The 20,433-nt window shown below is 40.9% G+C and overlaps 1 protein-coding gene across 6 annotated transcripts in view; it reads right to left on the minus strand.

The window, feature by feature from the left end:
* The window catches only part of CCDC146 (coiled-coil domain containing 146), a 113,790-nt gene that overhangs the window by 24,871 nt on the left and 68,486 nt on the right, over positions 1-20,433 (minus strand). For 5 of the 6 annotated variants that reach the window (XM_070424577.1, XM_070424578.1, XM_070424579.1 and 2 more), the window contains exons 3-9: positions 17,146-17,228; positions 15,334-15,543; positions 8,754-8,811; positions 6,614-6,790; positions 4,715-4,788; positions 3,154-3,381; positions 2,330-2,516 (exon numbers count right to left, since the gene is read on the minus strand). In XM_070424577.1, the coding sequence (XP_070280678.1) occupies positions 2,330-2,516; positions 3,154-3,381; positions 4,715-4,788; positions 6,614-6,790; positions 8,754-8,811; positions 15,334-15,543; positions 17,146-17,228 (1,017 nt within the window). The remainder of the gene's footprint in view (positions 1-2,329; positions 2,517-3,153; positions 3,382-4,714; positions 4,789-6,613; positions 6,791-8,753; positions 8,812-15,333; positions 15,544-17,145; positions 17,229-20,433) is intronic. The other variant, XM_070424580.1, reaches the window with a different exon arrangement.

The raw sequence follows: 20,433 nt of genomic DNA on the forward strand, positions 1-20,433 counted from the left end.
GTTTCCAGCTATGTTATCATTCTGGCGTGATGAGATATGTAGCATTACATCTGAGTTCCAAATTGCATGTATCAGCAGGTTTGGTAAGCTTATTTCAGTTCTTTGTTTTTATGGAGTAGCATTTCATACTTAGAAAAAAAAAAGTGTTTATTATAACCACTAAAAAATATGTAAAGTAAGAAATTAAACATCTCTGCTTCCCACCTCTACTTCAAATGCTATTCCCCAGGAGTCACTGTTCATAGTCTGGAGTCTGTTCTCCCAGACATTTTCAATGCACGAACAGTTATCAGTAACTTTTATAACTGTGAAGGAACTAGACAGTATTCTGCTGCTGTAAACATCCCAGCTTCTTGATGTCAGGGAACGTCAGTTTCTTTAAGGCTTTGATATTTTCCTGAAATATTTCAAATGTTCATGATGTTTGTGGCTTGAATTTCTGGGACAATCTCTACGATCAAAGGCCATGGGAGAATCAAACAGCTGTCTCTAGGGGAAAACAAATTCTGAAAAATAGCCGGAGCCCTTCACACTTACCTTTTATCTCTTTCCTTTGTGGATTGTTTGCAAGTCTGAATGTTCATTCAGGATGGGAGTGACTGACCTGACCCACTCCTGTTTTCAAGAACTTCCGACCCACCGTGCGACTGTGGCCAGGACAACTATGAGGCCAAGGCAAAGAGGCAGCTGGTCTCTCACTGAAACTTTACTAGAAACTTCCTTCCTAACTTCCTTCCTTCCTTCCTTCCTTCCTTCCTTCCTTCCTTCCTTCCTTCCTTCCTTCCTTCCTTTCTCTCTCTCTCTCTCTCTCTCTCTCTTTCTTTCTTTCTTTCTTTCTTCACAAACACAATTATTTAAGACCTTTATTAACAGGTGCTTACAGTTTGTTGACTTTTAAAAACTCAACTTGTAATCTTTTATTACAAATTAAAAATGAGGTTCTTAAAAATCTCAACTTGACCAAATAGGAAACAATTTTAAAAACTTTAAAGGTGTATTGAGAAAAAAACCAGCCTTTAAAAAAAATAAACGTTTGTCATTTCCAAAAAGAGATGTCTTTAGATAAAAATAATAAAAACCTCATGTTGCATAGATAATGCAGATAGTTCTAGTTATCTGGTCAACGGGCAAAACTTGAGCACTTAAAGTCTTCAGCTTCAATCTTTTGTTCATTTCTTATTGCTGGAATTTCGTATTCATTTCTTCTTCTTTTAAAAACATTTTCAAAAAATATATTTATATTGATGTCAGAGAGGAAGGGAGAGGGAAAGAGAGATAGAAACATCAGTGATGAGAGAGAATGATTGATCGGCTGCCTCCTGCATGGCATACCCTTCCTGAGCCCCACCCCTCCCACTGGGGATTGAGCTGCAACATGGGCATGTGCCCTGACAGGGAATCAAACCGAGACCTCCAGGTTCATAGGTCGACACTCAACTACTGAGCAACACTGGTCCAGCTAATTTCTTCTTGTTGGATGACTAAGCCAGGTGATGGTAGAGATAGTAAAATTAGTAATTTTCTTAAAATCAATGATGGAAGAGGATTTTAATACATTTTTAATTTGTTAGTTTTATAGCCTATGAGTGCTATATTGTGAACTTAATAGCTAGAAGTGCCCTAATACAATTGTTATCCTATTACTGTATAAATAAATCTTACTTATGGCTATTTGGTCAATAAACAAGGATTGTTTTATCAATACAAGCAACACTTGCTGGTTTTAGGAGCCTCCTGCTCATCATAGTTAGGTTTCCATCAATACTTGGAACAAATATTATACCTGCCATTTACTGTAAATTTCACTATGACTAAGATGGAGTGCCACAAGGGTAGACTTTGGGATAAAAGAGAGAAGCTTATAGTAAATTAATGTTTCCAACAAGAATAACTTGAAAAATTTGGATTAAAATATATCTTTGAAGGCATAAGAATTGCAAAGGTAGTAGAGTTAAAGTCTTCAAAGGTTCTAGCATTGTTTGGGACAAAGTAAAATTATTAGTTTATACTGAACTCTAATAAGTCAAGGACGCATGTAGTAATCTTGGTCCTTCCCTGTAATGACTGGATGGCCCAACTGCTTCCCCTGGTCAGGCTGACACCAGATCCAAACAAGACATTTCTCTGATCTTGGGATAGCAAATAGAGATTGAAAAACATTATAGGACTAAAGGCTCTATCATCAGTTTAATGCATTTTAACATGATCTTTTCTCTGTTCTTTTTCTTTTCCTATTGATAGCAAAAACAACTCCTTACAATATTTTTTTTTTTACTTAAAAAAAGACAACACTGAGCTTGAAAGTCCAACAGTGGTGTACAGCACCCACCTCTACTAGCAGCCTCTGATGCAGGGCCTGGGTTTGAGTGAGGGCATCCCAGGACACTTTCAAGAGTAGCTCCATTTTTTTCAAATTTCGAACATCTCGTTCTTTCTCTCTTTGCTTCCGAGAAAGTTCATCGTGGTAGTTCTGTTTGTCGATGAGACAGTTTCGTAAATTGAGATCCAAGATCCCTCTGTTCCAGGTAAAGAGACAAATGAAAGTGATTAGTCATCAGCTGCCCTTGGGGGTTTTAAAGACAAACATGACCAGCTTGTACATACAGAACTCTCCTCATGTTAGAATCAAGTTGTAAATAACGCCAAAAGCAACTTTGTTTGCAAGCTGGTATCAATTAACACCACAGTCTTATAAAAACCCGAGATGGAATAGTAGGTTGGCAGACAATTTCCCTGCAATTATACTTAAAATTAAAAGTATCACTCTCGGGAAATCACATCACTAAATTGCTCCCATTAGGAAAAAGTCATAATTTCCTCAGAAATACCACTCATGTGTAGAAAAAACATCTCTCAACTATAGCACTCTCCAGTGATAGGGTTTTCCAGAGGCACATTTCAGAAACTTACAAAATACAATAGATTGTGTCCTTAAGATTTGGTCACAGGAAATTGAGGACAATGAATAAAGGATGGAAAAAATACTTCTAAAATGCTTTATTTAATAAATATGTTTTATTAACGATAAAATTTAATTTAATATTCTATAAAAATGTTTATTTGAAAAGTTTTATAAAAACCAAATTTGTTTGAGATTATGTTTTGAACCCTCATACATAAATTGAAGAAAAATTTAGATGACATATAACTAACCTTTCAGTTAGTGAAGTTGCTTCATTCTCTCTGGTTAATTCCAATAGCTTGACCAATTGGTTATATTCTCGTTCTTTGATTTCAAGTAAGGCTCGTTTGCCTTCAACTTCCTTTATTACATCCTCCTTCTCTTCCATTAGAGCATTAACTTTGGTTTCAACTTTCTTTAGGGAGTCATTTAGTTCTTTGAGTTCATGTTCCAAGATAATTTTTTTCTTTTCTATTTCTCTGTGAGGGATACATACATGCATATACATGTATACCCACAGACACATACATACACATGGACACACATACATACTCACACATTTGCCTTATTTTGATCACATGCTGTCTTTACCTATTTTTACTTCCTCACCAGGAAACAGAAGAGCTGCTCATAAATTCAGTGATTTCAGAAGTGGGGTGAAGACCATAAATGAGTGGGACTCAGAAGGATTTCTCCACTGAGTGCCACTGAAGGCAGGGATTTGTCCAGCCTTCTCACTTTTCCCCCAGATCCTGGGGTTCTACCCTCATCCTGCCCAGCCTCCCAGAACTAACCTGAATTTATCAACTTTGGTGCTGGGAAGGCTTGGCTTTGAGAACCATTACTAGAGCCTACTTTTTTCTCTTGTTTTGAGATCAGTCACCAGAGCAATCATATGATTTCTCCAGAATTTTTGTGTCTTCACTTATCTTGATCTTTTTAGTTCCTCGAAACCTTGAACATTTCCTCAGTGACTTCTGCCTCCGAATCTATACTGAATGTTGTATGTGTAGGGGTGGGGTGAGGGGGGGAGGTGTTACACAGGTGAATTGGTGGCAGATAGTTCCTATCATTTGGGCTTTAGGCTTCTGGCTGGCTGACATACTTCTGAACCATGAAATTCTACACAGTTTAAATAATTTATCCCTTGAATATCTCTTTAAAGTCAACTGGAGTTATCCATAAAGATATGATTTATAAGTTGGAAAGAGACTATTGTCCCCAAATTAAGACATAAAAGAGTATTATGCATGATAGCATTGTGCTGTACTACCTTCTTTTAATGAGTTTAGTATACTAGTACACAACCTAGACAGGCAAAAATGCAAATATTTCTAAAATTATAATAGTAATTTGATGTTTTCAGTGGTTAATATTCTTGTTTTAATGTGCACACATAACTTGGGGGAGAGTGGGCTGGGAGAGATCTATATATATATATATAAAAGCCTAAGCGACCGGCCGACCAGCCGACCGGTTGGTAGCTATGATGTGCAATGACCACCATAGACACTCTGACCAGTAGCTATGACACACACTGACCATAAGGGGGCAGGCGCTCAACACAGGAGTTGCCGAGCTGAGGCGACTTGGCAGCTGCAGTTCTTGGGTGATGCACCCGGAACCAGAGAGGAAGGAGCCGAGTAGTGGGGTGTGACAGTTGAGAAGTGCCCTCTCACAACCTGGGACCTCTTGAGGGATGTCAGGGAGCCGGTTTTGGCCTGATCCCCACAGGCCAGACCAAGGGACCCCACCGGTGCACACATCTGTGCACCGGGCTTCTAGTTAAAAAATAAAAATATTAAATCATACACTTTTTTGCGTGTTGTTTTTTCTATTTCTTTTCCAATTTGTACAGGAATGGCTTGGTGGTGGACCACTTCATCCTAGTAAAGAAATGGAACCATATTAAATTATGTCAGATAAGCAAATTAAATAGGAGAGAAAAGAACTACAACATGTAGAACTTTCACTATCTATTCTGTACTATGCAGGGTGCTTTAATTATTCTATTTAATACTCACAATACACTTATACTATAGTTATGGATATCATCGTTTTAAAGAGAAGTTAACCGAGTCTAAGAAATACAGTGGGTGTTCAGCCCAGATTCCCTTTATGGGGGTATACCCATCCATCAGAGGTTGCGGGAGTTGGCTGCTGACAGTTCATGTTTGTTCTCTTCTCCAAAACTGAGCAGAGCTGATTTGTTGGGGGACAGGGGGCACAGAGAAGGGGAGAGCAGGCTGTGAAATGACTAACTGATGTGTTGATATAACAGCCCATCCCCTCTGCCTTTGGCTGGAACAACCTCTGCAGTGCAATTCATGGTCAAGAGATCCCCATGGGATCAGGTTGATACTAAGGTTCTCCTGAACCACCTTTTGGCCCAGTTTCTTCCCCAGCTTCCCTCACGCCCTTATCAGATTCTCCTTAGAGCCCTCCCTCCACGAATGCTTGTCTTAAGCTCTATTTCTAGGAACCTTCCTGAGACTCATGCTCAAAGAAGCTAAAAAATTTCCCAAAGTCTCACAGCTAGTAAACGTCAAGGCCAATGTGGGGATACGGACACATATGTAATAACTTAATCAATAACGAAATTAAAAAACAAACAAAAACCCGAAAAAAAACCACCAAAAAAAATAAAAACACCGAAAAAACCAAAAAAGCAAAAAACATCAAGGCCAAGATCAGAAGTTAAGTTTGTCTAATGCCACTTTCCACTAGGCTCTGAGAGTTCATGGAACATTCAGTTTGGCCTCAAGAATCTTATGTACACGGCATGGGTGATGGAAGAGCCCCTCCTGCCTGAGGATCGCAGCGGACTGTGGGGCCTGGGGTAACGTGCACAGAGGGGGACATATCACTGCAGTGTGTGCATTTCTCCCTGGGATCTTGCTCAGTCCTGGGGCAGATCCAAGTTTTGTGAGGCTGAAACTTGTACAGTTTTTTTTTTTTGGGGGGGGGGCAGGGGAAAGGGGGAGAGTCTGCTCTTTTAGAAAAAGAGTAGAAAATTACAAACGCTGAATTAGGTACAGGGCCTTGGAAGAGATTCATGCAAGTGAGGGGCCTGAAGCTTTAGCTTCATTGAGTTCCTTAGAAATCTCTGCTGAGTTCCTAAGTTCCAGATAGCAGCTGGGTACATCTTGGTTCATAAGACTCATAAGCAAAAAGAGGTCCAGGTGTGTCACATTAAGCAAAGAGTGTCAGATGTTATTTAAAAAATAACTCTAGGTTACTTAAATTGTTTGGAGAGTTGTTACATGTTTTTCAAAATAAAATGAATGTAAATTAGCTCCTCAAACATAAGTACAGGCCCCTCATCAGTTGCATGGTCAGAAGGAAGTAGAGTGGAACCAAACAGACAAGGATAAGGTGATAAAAATATATGTAAGAGGTTAGAGAATTTGGTTCCTGTTCAAGGAAGAGATTGTGTTTGTGACAATTCTAGTATCGAAAAATGCTTGGCAGTCTAAAGAGGCCCGTTCCCGGGTTGGGACTCCAAATTACAATGATCCTACCGGACACTCTACAGACTTTTGTGAATTCCCAGAGTCCAGCTTTAGTTTGACCGGCTCACTCACAATGCTGAACGTTTTTGTGTGATGATACACCTCTTTGTCAAACCTATGCAGTCAAACTTGACATCCATGCATTTTTATGTTCACACAGGCACAATGTCTGAATATTTATGAATGGTAAGTAGCACACCCTTAGGTTGACCTGACATTCCAACAATTCTTCTAGTTCCTTCTGCTCCTTTAGCAATTGCTTCTGCTTAAATGTTAAATCCTCCCGTAAATTTTTAATTTCTGATTTCTTCTGCATTATTTCTTTACGTAATTCTTCAGTGCTTTCTTTCAGTATTCGCATCTTCTTCTCCATTTCCTTTAAAGGTCATGAAAATTATTAGTTTATTTAGAGTCTGAGCAAACATTTGTCTACTTAGATTAAAAGTAACTTACTCGCCATTTTGATTATATTTGTTTTGAGCTTCATGAATGATTTCTTACCAAGTTAAATACAACTTATGATTTCTGACATTTTCAATAAAGCCATGACAATTGTACTGAATGTATTAAACATTTTACATTAGATTCATACTTTTTTACTACTGCTCTTTCTATCTTCCTATATTTTATTTATTTTTTTGTTAATCCTCTCCTGAGCATATTTTTTCTTTCCTTTTTTTTTCTTAGAGAGAGTGTGGAAGGGAGGGAGGGAGGTAAAGAAGGCAGGGATACACACACACACACACACACACACACACATATATTTAGAGAGAGAGAGCCCTCGATGTGAGAGAGGCACATGGGTTGGTTGCCTCCCACATGGGGGCAGGTATTGAACCTGTAACCCATGTAGGTACCCTTGACCAGGAATTGAACCTTCTACCCTGTGGTTCACAGACCGACACTCTATCCACTGAGACACACCATCCAGGGCCTCCTATATTTCAAATGTTTCCTTTTTTTCTGAGTTAAGTTTTATCTTATACCAAAAAGTATTAGTGAAAAATTGCAGGCTATTTTTTTAGTAGCTTTGTGTTTTGACAAAATTAGATGCAAATAATCTTTGAATATCTGCCTTCTGGTTAACTTGTGTCCCACATGAGATTAGGGAGTTTGTATTTGGAATTTTGAACACTCTTGCACTCTTAATCTCCCACTTTCTTATTGATATTACTCTTCCCATTTCATGCACATTCCCCTCAAATACCCTCCACCCCAGACTCATAATAAATCTTTGTTTCCCAATTGAATATATACATATAGAGTGTTCCAAAAAATGTATACACACACTTTGAATAATTATAAAAGCAGTGTTAATGAAAATACATTTCATTTTCAAAATTAAGCTATCAGCTGTTAAAGTGTGTATACAGTTTGGGCACACCCTATATATAATATATACTCATATATATAAAATTGTATTTTGCTGTATGCTAAACAGGTTTTTGTGTCTTGGAATTAAAACACCAACAACATGCTTTTGAAATATAACCACTCAAAAGGTGCAAGCAATTCGAAGTGTGATGATCTTTCTATTTACTCTGAATGATAGATTTCAAAAATTAGACACAAATTCCTCCTATTCCGGCAAATCTTTGTCATGAAGAGGTAGGGCCCATGTCTCTATCCCTTGATTTTAGACTTGGCCATGTGACTTGTTGTGACCAATGAAATATCCCAACAATGATTTAAGCATAGGCTTGAAAAGTGCTTGCATGCTGGGGTTTGCCCTCTCTTGAGTTTGTCTCTTTTCTGAGGCTGGAAACCCTTCCACCATGTGACTGATTAGTGGCAAGTGACCTTAGACCAACCAGCTGCCCACTGGCTGACATACGAATGAAGCCATCCTAGGCCACCCAGCCCCAACTGATCCAACACAGACCAGGAGAATTCAGAACTGTGAAAAATAAGGAATGGTTGTTGTTTTAAGCCATTAAGTTTTGGGTTGTTTTGTTATGCAGGAATAGATAAGTGATACATCTTCTAGATAAAAATTTCTTGTAATAGGTGTTTGGGAAACTCTAAGGGTAATAGCTATAGCAAAAATAATGTTTACAAATGCCAACCACAGAATCCTTTTCTCTTCTTCTGGAAACAAAGCAAATATTGTTTAACACAACAGCCTAAAGTAGGTGCCAAATAGCTAAAGCCTGTAATAGGCACCACCTATGTTTACTCCAGAAGTTATACAGCTATTCCTTTCGGTATTGTCCATGGTTAAGACTTCTGGATCTTTCCAATGTTTGGGGTATGGTTGTGGCAATGCATTCATATTTATAAAAAATGATGTTTGAATCCAGCTATTTTAACAAACTCTAGACCATCTAGATAAGACTTACTCCTGGCTTAGGTATCTTCTCAAATTCCTTTATTATGAGAGCTTTTTCTTCCAGTAAGCTGCAAAAAAATTAAAAAGGAGGTTTGACAAAGTACAAAAGAGTTAGTTATTTCTGCAGTAATAACTGTTTCTTCCCTTCTCCCAGTGTACTCCCAATGCTTGTTAGCCAGGCCCAGTGTTCATTCTGTATGATGGCTTCAGCGAGTCCCACAGGCCCATGTAGGTGCTGCCTTCCAGACCTCCCACAACACTGTGTAAACACAACCTATTGGGGCAGTTACCTCATCACATGTAGGTACTTGGGAACATGACCCCCTCCCTAGACTCTGGCTCCTTCCAGGCATGCTCTGGGCCATTTCTTCTTATATCATTTGCAATGAACTAATGTCTTTCTGGATTTCTGCATCAGCTTATACTGGTTCCATCACATAAGCAGGTACTACTAGCCGGTAGGTCTGGGAACATGGAGCTAAAGATGCATGCACACCGGGCTTTATTTTTATGAAATTTTATTTGCAATAATGTAAACTAAGGTTAGTGTAATCAATATGTGCCACATGGAATTTAATGTAGGTTAGCTGTCTTGGCCACAAGGTAAAGCTGACATTTTCAGACCTTTGAATACTTATGCCTTTGCTTTTAGAGCGTGCATATAAATTGATATTTTACTACTTCCAAGCTATTGATCCTACGCCTCACCCATCCTGCCACGTGGGGGCAGTAGTGTGCTGCTATATTTCGGTTGTAAAGGCAACCTTGGTGTGCTTGAGTTTCAAAATGGTGACAAAGAAGCTCTCTCACAAGTCGATTTACAATCTTTTCTTTAAACAAACGTAAAATGGCTAATTATTTAGGGAAGTTTTAACTAATTATGTTTCTATTATTCATTTTGCTTTTTTTTCCTATTATTTATTTTGCTTTTTTTTTTAAATTAAGAAACAGTGATTGACTTTTGTCCTTTGAAAAAAATGTGTTTTTGTATTTAGAGAGAAATACAGTTAACTGTTGAACAACACAAGTTTGAATTGGGCAGGTCCACTTATATTCAGATTTTTTTTCAAGAAATATTGTAAATGTATTTTCTCTTCCATATGATTTTCTTAATAACATTTTCTTTAGCTTACTTTATTGTAAGAATATAGCATATAATGTACAAAATATGCGTTCATTGACTGTTTATGTTATTTATTGGTAAAGCTTCCGGTCAACAGTAGGCTATTAATAGTTAAAAGTTATATAAAGATTTTGACTGGGGGTGGGAGGTCGGGGGGAGGATCAGTGCCCCAGCCTCCTGTCACATTGTTCAGGGGTCACCAGTACATCATTCATAATCCCACCTCATCACACCAGCTGATCATTTTTATTTCCCTTTTATCATCTTTAATATTACTTTGATATCTTTCAAATAAATCTAATAAAGATCTAATATTTAGATCTTTCTTATCTAAATATTAAAGATTTTAAATATTATACTTAATTAACATATTTGTATTATGTTCCTTTTAGTACCTTTTAATAAAATTATGTTAAATCTGTATATATGATTGAATCCATTTTGACCCAACATCTAATTAAAATAGTTTCCCAATTGCAAAACAGACTTCATAATTAATAATTTAATAGCTATAGTTTCAAGGTTTTCTAGTGGGTGGATATACCTTAATAAAATAATTCTAAATATTATCTTTTTTTTTTTAAATACATATTTTATTGATTTTTTACAGAGAGGAAGGGAGAGAGATAGACAGTTAGAAACATCGATGAGAGAGAAACATCGATCAGCTGCCTCTTGCACATCTCCTACTGGGGATGTGCCCGCAACCCAGGTACATGCCCTTGACCGGAATCGAACCTGGGACCTTTCAGTCCACAGGCCGACGCTCTATCCACTGAGCCAAACCGGTTTCGGCTATTATCTATTTTTTACTGAACCCATTATATGCAGGTACATGCATCATTTCTAAACTTCGGAACCTTGCTAATATGTATTATTATCTTCATTGTACAAATGAAGAAACTGAGGAGTTAAGAACCTTTGCAAAGTCACACAGTCCCTGCTGAACTGACATTCAAACTCATTCCTATCTAACTTCAGTGAGCTTTGCAGTACCAAGCTGCCTCTGGAATACATTATTGTCTTAACATTCCATTATTTTTCAGAATGTAGATTTGTAGGGAGCGGCTATAGGGCCAAACCTCGGACTGACCTGTGGCAGAGCCACATACAAGTCCCAGCTTGGAGGGCAGAGCCCTGCAGGCACAATTAAGCTTGACCTAATAGTCCTCCCTTGTTTCTAGGTAGCTAATGGGCTGTGGGAGGTGCAGCAAGTGCTGCCAAAACAAGGCTTGAGTAAGGAAATAGATTTAAAACTCGCAAGAATATTATAAACATGCTGACCACTCCCCTTGTTTAGGTTTGTGTGATCTGACTATAAAATAAAGCTTCCGCTTACAGGCTGTGTCATTGTTCCTCATCCAGGCAGTGATCCTACCTGGCCCCAACTGTATTCTCTTGTCTGTCTGCTTTAATCCTTCACTGCCCCTCCTCAGGTTCACCATGACCGTGCTGGACACGGTTCATAGATTGCTTTCAGTTTTTCACTTTTATAAATAACTAGAGGCCCGATGCATGAAAATTCATGCGAGAGTAGGCCTTCCTTCCCCCAGCTGCCGGCACTGGCTTCGCTCTAGCCCCAGCTCCGTCCGGAAGGAAGTCTGGAATGATGACCGATCTAATTAGCATATTACCCCTTTTATTATTATAGATAGTGTAATAAACATATTTATGCAGAATCTCTTTTTTTCTCCTTTTGGATTCTCTTTTTTTGCATGGCATTGTGGGGATTAACAAATTTTTGTGTGCCTCTTGCTGTGGGAGGTGCAGCAAGTGCTGCCAAAACAAGGCTTGAGTAAGGAAATAGATTTGAAATTCGCAAGAACATTATAAACATGTTGACCACTCCCCTTGTTTTGGTTTGTTAACGCTTAACCTTTTAAACTGACATTAAAATGGAAACCTGTTAGACATTTTCAGTTGTCCTGACTAAGAGGTGCTTCAATGTCAAAGCTCCTCAGGATTTCTTTTCTGCAGCAAGAAAGTCCTAACTAAAACCATGTCATCAAAGGTTTTTGGTTTGAAGGACTTGTGGGTGAATGGATCATGTGGGAACTCTGTATGCTGCCGAGTACAAGAGGCATTATTCACCACCAGGAGCAGAACCAGCCCAATGGGAGGAGGTTGCAAGAAGATAGATTTCTAAACCAGTACAAGCAATCACCATCTGAGAAGGCAGGCTGCCCAGAGCTGGGCTGGCTGCTGTGAAGATGTGGCCCTGTCACCAAGGTGCTGAAGCAGAGACTGAGTGGTCACTGGGAGGAGACTCGGGTGATTCTCACATGTAGTCAGGGCTGAGAACCACTTTTGGGACCAACAGTTCTCAAACTCTGACATGAACCAGGACCACATAGGAAGCTTGAAAACAATTCAAATGTCACATTCGGTGGGAAGGCTTAGCAAGGAATCAGGATCATTAGGGTTGGATCTCAGGTGTTTCTCCTTCGGTTGTGAGGACTACACTGCAAAACCTGTGCTAAGCTGGTTCTGTTCTTGGTTGCCGCAGAGCAGTCAGGCAGGAAATATTATATATATATATATATATATATATATATATATATATATATATTGATTTCAGAGAGGAAGGGAGAGGGAGAGAGAGATAGAAACATCACTGATGAGAGAGAATCATTGATTGCCTCCAGTACACCACGCACTGGGGATCGAGCTAGGAAAGATTTTTAAGTTCAGGAGGTGAAATCTGTTCCAGCTGTGAGTTTTCCTTGCCGCTAATCATGATGACCTGTATGCCTCTCTGTCATATTCTAAGTTGCTGGGATGCCAGATGCAGTGCTAGAATAATTCCTGTTCCCTTCTTATAGGGTCTGTTTGTTTCGGTTCCCACGTTGCTGTCACTACTGGAGTAAGAATGGAAGCTAGCTACTACACTCTGGGTGAGCACCCACAGGGAGGACAGGGACCAGCTATGGGGGAGTAAACAGTCACGAAGGCCAGGGCCACGTGGGGAGAGTCCCGCGCATGCGCAGCACAGTGCCCCCCTCTCCACGTCCTCTCCTGTGACAGACAGCAGGGGCCATGGCCTTGCTTCCCCAGCTGATGGGCACTTTCCAGAATGCATCAGATTTAGCATGAGAGACTCAATTTATTTACTTTCCAAATCTTAGGAATTATTAGAAAGCAGAGAAGTGAAAAAAAAAAGTAAAGTGAAGGCAAGGAAAAATGTTGAAAAGTATTGGAAAATCTTTTCAGGGGAAGTTTCTAGAAATAGAATGAGTTCTATTTTGTTTCAAAATAAATTATGAACAGTGTTTATTTAATTACTTCATTATTTATTTATAATGTATTCACTTAACTTATTTAAGTAGGTTACATATTATGTCCTGAACTGCATATTTATCAAGAGATCATCAATAAGTACTAATCTCCAAACCAAAACTATGCATTAAAACAAATTATTAATTGACCACATAATTATACTTACCATTAGCATTTATTAAATAATTTACATTATGTGAAAACATAAGAAAATCAACCAAAATACAGTACGAAGTCCTTTCTTGATAGCATATTTGAACAGTATATTATTCTTAGTTGTTTCCAGTGATTCAGAAATTCCTACAGATGTTGGGGTTGAGAAGTGCTAGTTATTTGGGTTTCTATTATTTAGACCCTGAATAAAATGAGGGTTTGTTGTACCGATTTGAAAAATACCATCTGTATATTTGGATGAACAGTCTCTAACTGGCTTATTTTTCTGTGGGGATGGAAATATCTACTTTTTTTTTCCTGGGGAAAGAGTGTTGACTGAATTTGTTTCGGTACCATGTAATATTAAGTTTGTGAAGCCAATGAAATACGCAGCCCGTTACTCTTTCCTGATATTTCTTTCGGCATCACTGTTATTTTTATGAAAATACACTTGTTACTTCTTGGAGCTGTTAACATTTGAGAATGCAAAGGGGTCTGCTGAAGCTAAAGTATCATGCATTACAAATCCAAAAAGAATACACACTAAGCAGTTTTGCAAATGTGCATTTTGAATGTTCTTGTTCACTGTTGGTCAGTGTGCACGGTCCCTCCCTGTCCCAAGTAGCTCAATGAACAATTTGCCTGTCTATACCTAAAAGGCAAGAGTTCTGGTTGTTTTTGTGTTTTGTTTTGTTTTGTTCCCCTTGGCAGGAATACTCGGAAATTTTAAACAACTTAAATATCAAGTGACTTATGTTCTTCTTACCCTTTCATGGAAATGTCAAGCATTCATATTTTCAATAGTAATGAACAACCACCAATTGTTTTAATTTCATTATTTTTTCAACGGAAAGAGTGCTTACAGAGCACAGAAATAGCTAGGTTTTCTTTTTATAGACTGCACTGGTGAGTCTGAAACTGGTTAGATTGAAAGACAAAAAAGAACTCAGATGTTTTCCTCCTGAATATAATTCTCCTGATTAAGCTAGCCTTCTTCACCACCCCCTCCCCGCACCCCCAGCTGAAAAAAACAGGCCCCAAAGAGAGGATTCAAAACCCAGGATTTGCAAGGTCCCCAGGAGGTCACTCAAGTCATTTGCTTATCCATCAGCAGAACTGAATTACATTCCCTTGGTCAGAAATTTACCTCTTAAAAATAGCCAGAGAACGTTGTGACACCTTACATGGTAACCAGTTCTAGGAGAGATGGTTTGGCTTTCTCTCCAGTGTTCAGGCACAGCAAACAGCACACCGCAGCACAAAACCTGGATTACACTCGTTTTAAAATTCAATTTAGTGGGATTTGCTGAACAAACTCTCTCCCTGACTTGCTACTCACAGACAGAATGTTAGTAAAGATTTTGGAAATAACATCGGCCCTTCTCGCAATACATTTCTGCTTTAGTTCACCGAATGACATCCTGGAGATTTGGATAAGTAAATGTTTCTTCGAAAAGGAAGTAACTTTCTTCCTTGATCCTCAGGAATAGTTTAGTAATGGGGGAATGAGGCTGAGTGTGTGTTCTGAGTTCTGATGTTAGAAGACTAGCCAGGTAAGACTCTCAGCTCACGTAGGCAAGTATGGAAAGTGTGTGTGTGGGGGGGGGGGGCGGGGGGGTGGCGGGGGGGGGGTGCACTCACCATTGCAGACGCATGATCTGGTGCTGCAAACAGACTCTGGGGCCCCGGGCAGGGCCTCGGAGGGCCAGCAAGCCCCAACCCCGGCTCTCAAGAGTGTGTTGTTTGGCTGCAGCTCCCAAAGCTGGTGGCTTCCCTGACACACGGGAAACACAGCAGGGAACTCCTTTTCCTGAGAGCGTCTCCCTGTCACCTCAGCTTTTTCTAGAAGTTGTGTAACCTTACTATTCAGGGACTGACTGTTCTAGGGAATCAAGGACAGAGATAGGCCTGTGATCATGTAAGCGTTGCTAGCTCATACTCATTGTACCTAAAACTCCTAACTTAGTGGAGTTTTGTTTATGTGGAAACGGCTGGGCTCACATCTGTCTTCAGCGTGCTTAGAGAACCGGGCACTTACCTATTCAACCTGTACTGGTTGTGGTACTCTCTTTCCTTCACGGCATTGTATTCGTTCTGATACCTGAGGAGCTGCTCTCTCATCTTGGAGACCTCGGTGGAGAAGGCCTCCGGGAACTTGTCAGCTTGCTGCAGGTGGAACCGCTGCTGGTGGATCCGCTCGGTGAACCGCTTGGCGTTCTGGAGCAGGTGGACCTCTGAGTCCTGTGTGCTGCGTCCCACAAGAACAGAGTCACGTCACGGGGACACACAGGGCCTGCTTTCTCCCAGAAAGGAGGTGGACAAGGCGGTTAGGGTTCCCGCTAGAATGCAAATGGCCATTTAGCCACATGGACTTGAGAGTGTCAGCAGAAGAGACTTTAATGGCTCTTATAACGTAGCTTCTCGGGAAAACTCATCAGTTTCAGGTCAGCATTTCCAGCCTCTATCTGCCCTGCTGCAGCCCCAGCTGCAAAGCGAACAGTCTACTCCATCATGCCTTCCCCGCCCACCAGGCAGTGGGGGTGGGAGAGAGCGCTGGGTGTTCATAATGACAAAAAGGAAAACAGACCTAAGGGGTCAAGAGGAGTTAATGTGTGGGTGGCAGAAGGAGAGTAATGGTTTTGCAACACAACTGGGAAGTAGAAAGAAATAACGCCATAGCCTTGGTCCTGCCTTGCTGTCTGTCACTGGGGCCCAGGGACCTGAGCTGTGGGCCAGGCAATGAGGAAGCACGCCAGCACCAGCAAAACTCGGCAGGGCTCTGGATTAGAGCTATTAAGAGGTGAGGGTGTGGCAATGGTCCTTGCATCTGCAAAGAGGTTCAGAGAGATGCCACAGAACTGCACGGAGTTTTCTCCCAGTTAAGCAGTGGTCAGTGTGTTGGGAAAGATGACCCCAAACTTTCCATCTAAATCCTCTAAGTTCCCGAGTCTTGAGAACTACATGTGCACACAGTCAGGCAGGACTAATTGTGGGAAATGGAGTCTCCATTTAGGGATGAGGGTGAGGATTTAGCTTGGGGATGGGGACGAGGAGGAGGAGGAACCAAAGCTGAGGGCTCTGGAGTGTGGTTAGGGGCCTCCTGGAGCTGAGAAGTATGGGGCAGGATGCATAGGGATGCAGCTCTGCTCTCCTAGTCGTTCACTCTTGCTCTCATCCTGAGGGTGGAGAAATGACTGACCAAGAAAAGAAGTAGGGGCAACGGTTGGAGACTGGGGGAGAGGATGGCTGGGGAATGGCAGGATGGAGTTTCTGTCCATTGCTGCCTCTCCTTGGCTTTTGATGGAGACGTCATGCAAGGCTATGCAGCAGGAGGTGGGAGAAAGGGAGAGTGTCAGTGTCCCACCCAAATCCTTTGGCGAATTCTCATATATATATGTCAACAGCACCCCTGTGCTTCTGTCTGAGAAACTTCTCTGGCCACAGGAGCTTGCTTGGCTTTTCAAAGGGCAAGCTAGATGCGCCAGGAGCTCATCTTCCTAGCAGCAATCCTTAATCAGAGAGGGATGGACAAATGCCCTTGCCCATCCGTGGAGAGTTCTGATGTGTGTTCTACACAGTCACACACAGTGTCCTCGCGAGACAGAGCCCCAGGGGCCACTGTGTTAACCCGAAGATTAACACATCGCCAGCTGGATTCCTCCCAGCCCCGTCTCACTTCCCCACTCTCTCACGATAATTTCTGGTATCACTTCTCAAAGTACTTGAGCTCCAATTCCTGCCTCAGGATCCGCTTTTGAGGGGAATGCAAAATAAGATAGGTCCCATCACAAGTAAAAATATAAATGTGATGGAAGGTGTCCCCACATCTCTTCCTAAGTAAGCAGCATACCTTATGAGAGTGTCGTGCAGGAAGGTGTACTTGGCTTTTAATTCTGCCACTCTGGTTCCAGCAAGTTTTCCCAATGCATGCAACTAGCAAAGAGAACACAGCATCACGGTTAGCCATCAGCCTCTTTGTGATGTAAGCAGGAATAACATGAATATGTGGACATCTTATAAAATCTTTCATTAGAGAGAGACGATGTTTAGAGAAAATATTTCTAGTTCGATCCTGCCTCCAGTAAGCTCTGCACCCCTGGGCAACTCGTTTTCCTCTCTAGATGAAGACTGCAATTTCTCCATCTGCAAATTGAGGAAATGAATTGAGTCAAATTCCTCCAATTCTAAAACAGCATATTTCTAGGTCTAGCAAACAACCCGAATAGTATAGATTACTAGGATGGCTATTTTTTATGTTGACAGAACTAGTGGTTATTGAGCATCTATTAGGAGCAAGTGTTGTACATCAGTTATTTTGTTCACAAAAATGGTTTATGAGGTAGGTATTATCACGAGTTTAAATTAACGTTTGAAAAGTTAAGTAAGTTGTTCAAAGTTATAGAGATAGTTAAAGGCAGAATCAGGATTGAAACCTAAATGGTTCAGCTTCAGAAATCCATGCTCACTCTTGTGTACACAATGCCTCTGCCACCACTATCAAGGGAACATGGAAGTTTATCTGGTACATGCAGCAATATGATTTAATCCTTTCTCATTTCTGATAAAGGAACTTTTGATTTACTCTCTGGGTCAGGCGGTAAGTAGTTAACAGACATCATAACACGGCACCAAACCCTCAAGTTTTACCACAATGCAATGAGTATTTTGTATTAGGTTTGACTTTAGTTGAACTAACATAGTATCGACAAACAGAACTAAAGAAACGATTTGTTTTTCAATGCCTGTTGGCCTTACCTCCATATTTTCTTGAATCTGTAACTTTCCTCTCCCTTCCCTGATCCCGCTGGTCTGTCACACCACCTGTCAGTGGAGGACTATAAAACCTCCGCTGTGCTCCCCTCCCATCACTGCTTCCACTTAGGGACCCGGTTCTCTGCTTTCCATGGGGATCTTTTTAAAATTCAAACAAAGTCTTGTTTTGCTGGGTGATCAAAACTCTTCAAGTGGAATAGAACTCAAGATCCTTGAAATGGTCCTTACAGTCCTGTGTGAGCCTGCCACCCTCCCGGCCTCTTTCACACACCCTCCTCATTGTCTCAGCACTCCAGCCATTCGAGCTGCCTCACATTTCCACAAACGCACGAATCTCTTTCCTTCTCCGGGGCTGCAGTACTGGCCATTCCTCACTTTACTCCGGCTTCACGCCAAATCTTTCTTCATACCTCAGCTTAAATATCAATCTCCTCTGACTTCTAAATCTTAATATCCACATACACCACCCATCCCCAAAGAACTCTGTTTTTCATTTTACAATACGCACCAATAGACTTATGTGATTAAAAAAATTTCTTCCCAACTATTAAATAGACGCCAGGAGGAAAGGGCCCAGGCTACCTTGCTCTTCACTCTCACACCAGTCAGTGGAACCACAGGCACAGTGTATGTGTTTGGCAAATGTTTGCCAACAGAGCAAATGAATGACTGTAAATGACAAAATGTCTACACAGTGGGGCTTCGTGGTGTCTCTATCCAAATCAGAATAGAAAAACATTGCTAAGTGCACTATAAAACCATTACTTTTTGTGTGAAAGTATTTGGGATCTTTCGCGAGGTCCCTACAAGCTGGTGCCAGGCTTGGGCTCCCCCCACAACCCTTATTTTTAAAATGTGGATGAAATATTGTGAACAGATTTTTAAAACCTCTGAGGAGTTTCCAACTACCCTCTTAATGAAATATCTTTAAATGTATTCATATGTCACCTTAAATATAATTGATATGTAACCTTTTAAAGGTTGATTTGCTGTTGGTATAGGTTGACCTAATGTTCTATTTTATAGATATTTAATTAAACACACTTATTTTGGTTCTGCAGTTTTCTTTTTGTATTTTTGAGTCAATGTATAATTTATTTCAGGTCTCAAATATTTTCATTGGTTCCTTTAAAAGGGGGTAGGATATAGGCACTATGCCTTTAAAGTTTAATAGGTTAAAGAAGAAAAAAGCTTTGCATATGGGCACTTTTCAGAAGAATTGTTACTGGGAAAAGGCAATGAAAAGGTCAGTGTAAGAGTATGTGTTCACACATGCATGTGTGTATGAAGGCCATGTGAGAGCCAGCCTTGGAATTAGCCAACAAGCTAGCTGCAGGAGGTAAGCCATTGGGTAAGGTAATTATGGACTCATCTGTTTAAAACACACGCAGTATTTAGTTTTGTTTTTAAGACGACAAGACCATTGTCTGCTACCTACTGCTCTGCAAAATGAAAACAGAAGTGAATGTGACACAGGCCCTGCCCTAAGGTAGCTCACAGATTGAGGAGATGCACACAAAAGGAAATTACAGAGCACTTAAACTACACTCAGTAGTTGTATTGTTAGTCAACAACTCTATTTGGCATTTTACAATTTTCTTCATATTGTAAGTTAAAGCAAATAAGTAACATTATAAATGACAGACCACTGCCAGGGGTGGAACTTCCGGAATGGTGGTGTGAAGAGCTTGAGGAATCTTCTCCCTCAGAAAAACATTGATTTATTATCTAAGACAACCATCTACAGCCTCTGGAAAGGGACCTAAGGGTGTGCAAAAAACTAAGCAGCATTTATTCAACAGAATACACTGAGGCTGCATGGGAACAGTGGAGACCCTGGCATTTGAACCAAGCGCTGTGTCCATCACCCCAGCTCCCGGCGGTGGAAGAACTATTCTGGGCAGGTTTGGCTGCCAGTGAGGAACCTGCCTTCCAACTGCTGCAGATCTAGTCAGGTGGGCGGGGCAGGCCCGGGAAGCTGCTGCATCCTCCCCCGCCCCCAGCCCTGTTGTGAAAGAGCTTTACCGGATACATAGCTGCAACTGCTCAACAGCCCCCATCCCCACGCTCAGGCTCCTGCTCTACGGGGCGACTGGGGGGAGGGCAGCCCAAGGAGATCAGAGTGCCTGTCCCCCCAGCTCCTGCTGATCAAGGTGGGGCTGAGTAAGCTGCGAAGACTTGCAGTTCTACCTGAGGATGCTCGCTTATTGGAAAGGAGTGTGGAATCCATGCCCCAGGGCATTGTCAGAAACAATAGCTATCATAAGGGTTAACAGCAAGTGGTGGCTCATAGCTTCGTGATACCAGTAGAGGCAGGTGAGCGTTTAACAAAGAAATTGGTGTCTGAGACAGCCAAAGAGGGCCC

The sequence above is a fragment of the Myotis yumanensis genome, unplaced genomic scaffold, assembly GCF_028538775.1.
Source record: "Myotis yumanensis isolate MYYU_CA2020_CCGP unplaced genomic scaffold, mMyoYum1.0.hap1 SCAF_9, whole genome shotgun sequence".
In the NCBI taxonomy this organism is placed as follows: Eukaryota; Metazoa; Chordata; class Mammalia; order Chiroptera; family Vespertilionidae; genus Myotis; species Myotis yumanensis.